At 42.8% G+C, this 8,607-nt stretch overlaps 1 protein-coding gene across 1 annotated transcript in view; it reads right to left on the reverse strand.

Moving 5' to 3' along the window:
• TBX4 (T-box transcription factor 4) overlaps positions 1–8,257 on the reverse strand; it is a 53,294-nt gene extending 45,037 nt beyond the window's left edge. The window contains exons 1-2 of the mRNA XM_084650607.1: positions 8,010–8,257; positions 4,503–4,597 (exon numbers count right to left, since the gene is read on the reverse strand). Coding sequence (XP_084506733.1) covers positions 4,503–4,597; positions 8,010–8,189 — 275 coding nt within the window. The 5' untranslated portion in view covers positions 8,190–8,257. The remainder of the gene's footprint in view (positions 1–4,502; positions 4,598–8,009) is intronic.
• Positions 8,258–8,607: the final 350 nt, after the last annotated feature.

Raw genomic sequence — 8,607 nt, forward strand, 5'->3', positions numbered from 1 at the left:
GATTTGAGCCACAAAGATAGCTACTACTGCAGGACTAGCCTAATTCAGGACAGAGCCTGGGGACAGAAAAGAAAAGAAAAGCAACTTATAATGAAGTTGTACAATTTGCTTTGGGTAAAAATTGCTCCCTCATATTAAATTTGTGACTATTACATGCCTTAAATACAAACGAAGAGAGTGTAAGTGCCTTAAGAGATGAGTGTATTAATCTGCAGCACCCTTTGATACATACTGTAGAGCAAGTGTATATAAGAAAGAGGAACACACACACACTTATTTTCAAGGCAACAATGTTTGGGATTATCTTTCTGTTGGGAAAAGTGCTTTTATCTTTCTGAAAAATTGTATTGTATCAATACATCTGAACACCTAAAGCTATCATTTAGAGTTGAATACCCGGTTTAAATCATTTCACGCACAATAATAGGCCATAATGCTGCAAAAAGAACCACCTTGGCAGATTGCTCCACATCCCCTTTGAGTTCCCTGGGTCTCCGTGCAAGTACAGTGTTCCACTTCAGTGCTCCTCTTTGCAGGATCAGGACTGTGGTGAAAGCCATTGAAGGCAGTGGGCTTGTGTGTATGTAAGGGCAGCATTTGACCCACTGTGCAGTCAAACATACTAATTTTACATTGAATAAAATGCAAATCTTGAATTTTTTACATTAAAAAAAGGACAATGAATTTTACTTTAAATTTCTGTCATTTCTTTAGGCCTAATCATGAATTTGTACACACCCAAAATGCCTGGGAATTGCAAGTGTGCAAGGAATGCAGGGCAGGCTTCTTAATTGTTGTGTTATGTTTAATGTGTTCCTTTAAGACAATACAAATTACGTAGAAGAACAAACCTTTCATGACAAAAGGTATTGATTTGCATACCCCGCAAAACACGAAACATGAAAAGTTGTGCTATTTTATGTACAAAGGAGGCGAATGGTTTTGCACAAAGTTCAGGGAACTTTGCTCACAAACTTTTTATCTTTTGATGATCCTTTTAATATAAAGGAATCTCCTTTCCCCCCCCCCTCACAATAAAAGAGTCAAACATTAAAAAGATAGTGAGTGCATTTTAAAGATGTTTACACTTTATAAATCAAGCTTTCTTGGCAACATCATCATTCCTATTTCAGTACTGAGCTCGCTGTGTCCTCCAAGTGTCTCCTACGTCCTAAGAGGGAGTAATAATCCCCCAAAGTAATTCTTAGTCCTGAATTCCTGGTAATTTATAGTTGACTTGGCCTGTGGAGTTATACAGATTGACAACAAATGAAATAAACACACTCCTCTTGAGTTATCGGGGTCTGGATTATAATTAGAGAATGCCTATTTTACACCATCACCTCTAGAACAAGATCTCCCTTTGATCTTATTTTTTACCCGCTTTTGAAATAACTGGTCATTAAAGTTACATTTGCAATTTAGAATTTAAAAAACAGACTCCTTTTTTTCCTTTTGAAATTAAATAGTTAGACATTTAAGAGACCTGATCCTTCAGTTGAGTGCACATGGGTGCATCCCTGGGCCTGCGTAGAACCCCACCTCCCTTCACGCACACACAGTCTGTTGCAGGATCAGGACCATAATTTGTGTCTGCACTCAACTGGCCCTATATTTTTTGCAGACAGACAGAGAGCCTGGTATAAGGCCCCTTTTAAAAGATGATACAGACTCTGATGTTGAAAGTGGGGCATTGGGAGAGAGTGGGTGGGTTTATTATCACTATGTATTTAAATGGTTTGGGTGAAGTACGATTTTCAATAAGAATTGAACTGAAGTCTACTCTTGTGCTGCTGGGCGGTTCTGTTTCTAGAAGGTTTTGGACACTGATCAGTTGTGAACTGTGCAACTAAATCAGACTGATCGTCACATGGCTTAACTTCATGCATGTTTAGTTGTTGTAAGACGAGTTATTCTGTGAACCGTTACAGGTATTTTTATTTTCAGCGCTGGTGAGAGCTGTCGGAGTAACAGGCCTAGAGGATACTGATGGCCACTCTTACTGCAGAAGAGTCACACGCGCTGGTAGAGGAAGCTCACACACACACGCAATCCCTCCCCCCACACACACACACACTCACCCCTATCTCCCAACTAACATGCCTCGTCCTTGACATGGAGGGATCACCTTTTGAAGTCAGTGCCTCAATGGGTGCATTATTCTTCGGTGTATTCGACAGAAGTCAAGTAATAAGGCCTATTCAGTCCTTGGCCTCACTGCTGAGAATTAAAGTTGCCATTTGGGCTGAAGTTGATTGTAACTGTCCACTCAGAACAGAATTTCATGTGGTTTGTTAATGAATCATCAGTCACTACTGACACAGGTCCTGGTTCAGGCTGAGGGCCAAATTCTCTGCTGGCATAAATTGGCAGTGTTCCATTGACTTTGATGGAGTTGCACTGATTTTCCACCAGCAGAGAATTTGGCCTTGGTCTTCTATAAGTGAAAAGGCTCCACATCCCTGGGACAATTACCAGAGCCACCCTGTCCCCTCTGAGCAGCTGTGAAGCATGAATATCATTTCACTGGGAGTTTTAAGCACCCAAAGAATGCAAGACTTGGTCCTGGACATATGGATTTGTTTAAACAATCTAAGTTAAGACTGACACAGAGATAACCTACACATTTGGGATGTTTAGTTTCTAGAATTTGGTAAAATTTCTCTCTCCATTTACAGGCCCAGTATTTGCAGTCCTGATCCTTCAGCCATTTCTAATGCGAGTAGCAACCCCATTGAAATTAATAGAAGTATGAATGTGAATAAAGGCTTCAAGATCCAGCCCTAAGACTTTATATAGCAAATTACAATCCCGGGGGGGGGGGGGAAATCTTATCTACATAAGAACTGCAGGACCGAGTCATAGAGCTGACCCACTCTATATGAGTCAGCTTCTTTGAAGTGATTTACAAACCCAATTTCACCTTGTCTTCCTGGTGGGATAGGTTCTGTTACCCCAAGGAGAGAGTCTAGTGTATCTTGCAACACTGCCAATAGAGAGAGCGCAGCACTTTTTTTTTTTTTTTTTTGGGGGGGGGGGGGGAGATATGAGGAAGAGTGGGCAACCCTTTAAGTGCTTCGAGAGCAGTAAGGCAGAAAGGCTGCCTATAAGGATGTATTCAGTGCACGTTTCCGGAGTGGCTGAGAGCAGAACACTAGTACCCTGCAGAGCTCTGGAGTCTGGATCTCACAGCCAGATTTAGCCCGAGTGAACCATGGACCTGATCTAGCATCCACTGAAGTCAAGAGAAAGCCTCCCACTGAATTCAGTGGGCTATAGATCAGGCTTCATAGAAGAAACATTACCACTAGAAAGGCATTTTTCCTGGTGATTTCACACTATTTCCGTTGCTCTTCTTTACACCTTTATGATTCTCTAATGTGCGGTCATATGAAATCACCAGTTGCTACAGAAGGGTGGCACTAAAGAAAATTAAAGGGGTTTTAAAAACATCTTGATGGTAATCCTTCACAAGAACCTGATCCAATTCCCCAGAACCTTTCCATTGACTTCACGGGGCATCTCACTTTAGTGGAACAGTTTGTTTGATGGGCTGCAAGGCCCCAGTCTCACATTCACGGCTGTGAGATTCCATTATGACAACACAATGGGAACCACCTTCCTCAAATCCCACTGATTTCACTGAGAGTTGAAAGCACTCCACAGGATTAAGCCCTCTCTCACCATTATGACGATGATGGTAGCAAAAATAAAACAGGAATCAAGCTTACTGACACATGAATAGCATTTCATGCAAAGGAATGGCAGGCAATCTAAAGCAGACCCATACTTACTCACACCTGGCCAATCCCCACACACAGGGCCATCCCTAGGGGGGTGCAGGGCCCAGGGAGGGAAGTGACAGATTCATCTCTTCCAGGACTGACCGTGCTTGCCAATCGCTTCAGCCTATGGGGCCAGGAGCAGTGGCCCCAATTCGCCCTACCCAAGGGACAGCTCTGCCCATACACACAAAATGGCAGCTTCAACCCTCCACTCAACCAAGGTTTGATACCAGTGGTTTATAACAAGGTCTCAGTTTGCAAAGGCTTTATTACTTCCACAAGTGTACCACAGAGTATTACTACTATTCTATACAGAGTAGGTAATCTCTTGCTCAGGAAAGAATTACTGTCACGTCTAGAACTGGCATCACTATGGTCCTGAAGGTCTTAGAAACACGAATAATCAAAAGAAATATTAGCATAGAGAATTAAAACTAACCTAGACTTATCAGAGGACCAGAGTATATAGTCTAAGACAATATACTCGCTTTTCTTAAATTGCGTGCTCACTTCTGACCATATTCAGCAAAGTACCAACATGGGTGCATAACTTTGAGTATGTGAGTAATCCTACAGAAGTCTTAAATCAAGGCCTACTTTCTGAAAATTCAATCATTTGCAGTAGGTCTCCCCCCTTAGAAAGATTCTGCTGTGGGCAAATTGTGACATTCAATACAGAATAGAGACTTTAAGGGTGTGAAATGCATTTTCACCAACCTGCCTGCTTTGGTTATTATCATTTCGGTGCCAGCTTCATGAAACTTCTTCCATAGTTCCTTCTCGTGGAGATAGACTTTGATGTTTTCTATTGTCTAAAAAGAATCAAAACAACAAAAACAAAACCACCATCATCAAAAGTATTCTCAGTCTAGGATTCCTCCCCTCAGAGCAAAGCTGCGAGCTGATGATCTTTGGAAAGGAAAGGCAAAGGCGCAGGAGTAGGCCCTAAAGATTCCACTGCCTATTTCCAAAAAGTAAGAGGAACAAACTGAATTGCAGAATGCTTCACATCCAGCGAGGATACTGCAGCCAAGTAGATTAAAAAAAACAAAAACCAAAGACTTCTGAGTACCGGGTCTAAGAGTTGTTGATATTATCAAATAGAACTGTATATCAGTAGGTAAAGCTCAACCTTTTCAGATGAGGGACAGGTCAAAACAAAACAAAAAATCCAACCTTTTATCGGTCCGCTCGGTTCAAGGTGAGAAAGATATTTGTCCTCAAAAAATAAAATGAAATGCAGAACCATACTTTGCTATAGGATGTTTCGGCAACGTGGTGGGTGTGTGTGGAAGCAGCACCAAAGGGTAGAATTCTGTCGGAAAATGTTAATCTGTTAAGTGCATATTTTAAATTAGCTGATAAAAAGCCAGCAATTGCCAGGGTGGCAACTCACTTTTAGATGAGCAGAACGCATAACTTTCAGGTCAAAAGGAATCAATTCCTCCTCCCCAGAGTTATTCAGAATAGACAGTTTTAAAATTAGTAGAAACAGTTAAATGGATTGTCCTTTACGCCACCGCTCTACTAGCCTAGTGGCAAGTTATTTAATAGATCACGATTTTTATAACAAGATCAATAATAAATGACATGATGGCTATACATAATATATTATCCTCCTGCAATGTCCTTGGCTTTCTCATTGCATGCTATGGGCCTCGGCCTGATCCTGCAAATACTTACACAATTAACAATACTCAGGGCTTGTCTATACATGAAAATTAATCCATAACAAAGGAAAGTGTGAACGGAAAACAGATGAATTATTCCAGATTAACTCCATGTGCAGAATCCATTTCCAAAGTGGACTGAGAATTTGGAATAAGGGACTAACTCCACCTGTAGACGCTCTTCTTCCCAAATACAATCAGGAATTAGCGATTCTGGAATAACTCCCCATGTAGACAAACTCTCATATGATCAGTCCCATGTAAAAACACTTTGGATAATCCAGTTTTATCAGGGGTTAGGTTATTTTACATTACTCCTACATGGCTTCATTCAGTATTTCCTTGAAAGTAGAGATTACAGAATGACCGATAAAAAAGTATTTTACAAATATGAATTATCCGAGTAATGAACTGTAAAAGGAGGTTCTAATACAACTAAAGATAAATGCATCCACCAGAAAAAGAATAATATAAAATGTAAGAATAGAATAATTGTGTTGCTGAAACATATTTCCAGTATCATATTTATATTCATTTTTATTTCAATTTTTTAAAAGTTAATGTTTTTCTCCTAAACACTGACTCAAAAAATTATCCCAATATAGTAAAAACCGTGCACTTCAAACCAGCTGCAAACCAAATATTATAACTTTATTTTGTTTTGCCATTGACTTCAGTGGAAGCAGGATCAGGCCCAGAATGCAAGAAAAAATTAAGGTAGGGTATGTGCTATTCAGGTTAGTCAAAGCCTTGTAAACAGCAAGAAAAATTGAAAGTAAAACCGCCTGGACTGGAAAAGGTTTTGTCCTGTTCGGTTACAAATAGGGGGACCCAGCCTGCTCCTAATGCAATCAATAGCAAAACCCCCACTGATGTCAGGTGGGGCAGTAGATGAAAACCCTTATTTTTATTATATTATATAGACACACGCACTTTTAGTGGACATAATTTCTCAGCAGGAAACTCCGGTCTCGTATTTATTCAGCTGCCTATTTAGGAAGTTTGGAAAGCTGTATACCTACTTATGTGGACTATATACAAGATAGGGCTGGGTGTTTGTTCCCTGTTTAAGAGAGTTAATGGAAATCTTTTGATAGCCGGTTGAAGTAGCAGGAACTCAACATTAGGTCAGTGGGAGCTTTCACCCCTTGATTTGGACGGGTGCAGGATCAAGCCCTAGATGTTCATATTCTTCCTTGGAATCCCCTGGTTATTTGCTAACCCCGCTAAGCTTCATCCTTGGTGGGTGAAACCTAAAGGCGAGGAACCTAGGATGGAATCAACGGTGCATCTGACACACGCTCACTTTTTCAGCTCTTAGCAAACCCACGTCTGTGCTTGGCTCGTGTTGCGAAGGAGACGCCGAGCATCTTGAGAGGTTCAGATTTTTCCTGTTACAAATGAGAGTATTCTCGAACCTATCACTAATTGCCAACATTCCCTTTCTTTTCACGGGCCTATTTTCCCTTTCGAACACCTGGCTGGAGATCAGAGATTGGAAGGAAAACCAGAGGTAAATTGAGCTAAAAAGCCCCGAGGCATAATTACTATTACTTGATGCATTTATGATTATATAGCAAAGGGGTGGGTTGTTTTTTTTTAACTAGCTTAAACATGTAGCTAAAACGAAATCGTTTTACATTTCTGCTTCCTCCTCGCCCCCTTGACAGGTTATAATTCTGATATGGGAAAGTTGTCAACACTTTATAAAAAGCACACTAAATACCCCGAGTCAATCAGAAGGCATGATTGAATGCCATCTAATTTACAGTCAGGCCTTTTTGGCAGGAGGAGCTTAATTGTATTTAATTATTGTACAAAAATCTCAAGCCGCATAACGGTTTTGGAGTGGCGTTACAAAAAGGTACCCGGGCACCCAATAATCTGGCATTTGAAATCAGCGTGGTCGTAATTATGGTTCTGTAGCAATGCAGATGGATAAGGGGCACGGGTCAAAAAGGTAGGAGCTAAAGCTAGACAAAAATTAAAGCCTTTCCAAAGGAAACCCTGTTGCTGAGAACTCTGGATAACCGGGGTGGTTCTGATTCGCTCTTGACCTTGAATTTTGATTGCAAATAGCAACTGCAGGCTTGGGTAGATTGTGCAAAGACGGACTCTTCAGAGTGGCCGTCTTTAAACACGTCCTTCCAAGAAAACCAGAGCAGGCGGGGAGAGCTTGCAAGTTAAAAGGGGAGAAAATAATAATATTTAAAAAAAACGGAGAAAAACATTTTTAAACCCTGGCATCTGTGGCAGAGACCGTAAATTCTGTCTGTTATGGCTTCTTTCACATAAAGCGCGTGTAGAGTACTCGGGTAACAGCCCTAGAAGTTTAGAGCAAAGAATTTCATAAAAACCCTCAATCCCTGGGTGCAAGAAGATTTCGGGCGAACAGGGAATTTATTCCCTTGGGGATGACGAGCTGCTCGGGATGCTGGTGCTATCTGCAGATGTTAAGGGAGTGGGAAGGAAGCCCGGCAAGCAGGGGCGGGATGCAATTCACAGCGCGGACAGACAGGAAGATACCGGCTGTTGTGTAAACGGGGGTGCGTACCTGCTCCGGATCCTGGCCCTGCGGGCTGCTCAGCGGCGTGCTGCTGACTCCTGCCACGCCAAGAACCGGGGAGCGCGCTGCGGATTCTGCATGACCAGCTGTCTGGGCTGCTGGAAACCCTTCTTCCGTTTCAGACAGGCCTTTCTCCTGGAGCATTTCCTTTTCGACAGGGACACACATGGTTAGTGCCAAGCCGGCTTGCGTGGGAGAAAAGCGAACGGGCTCAGTGTAAACAGACGGGGCGGGCAGCGCTGGGTCTCAGCGGACCAGCCCGCATGACCGATGCCTACATTGCTCAAAGACTGTGTTCCCGTCCACTCTGCCTGCAGGATCCGGCCCTTCAAGCACGTGGACACACAGACCGGTCCCACCAGCGTGTATCGGGACCAAGCTCCCGTTGATTTAAACTGGGGGGAAGGGGGGGTTGCCCGAGCACGGAATCGGGCCTACCCCCGACATGCCCTGGCTCAAAGCGCGACTGCAGCGGATTTCCTACCGGCCCTGCAGCCTGTCCCGGCTGGAGCGCTCGGTTCCTCGCAACCCAGCGATCGGCCCCGGCCCCGGCCCCGGCCCCGGCCCCAACCTCGCTGTCTGAACG

The sequence above is a fragment of the Lepidochelys olivacea genome (assembly GCF_965140295.1).
Source record: "Lepidochelys olivacea isolate rLepOli2 genome assembly, chromosome: 17".
In the NCBI taxonomy this organism is placed as follows: domain Eukaryota; kingdom Metazoa; phylum Chordata; order Testudines; family Cheloniidae; genus Lepidochelys; species Lepidochelys olivacea.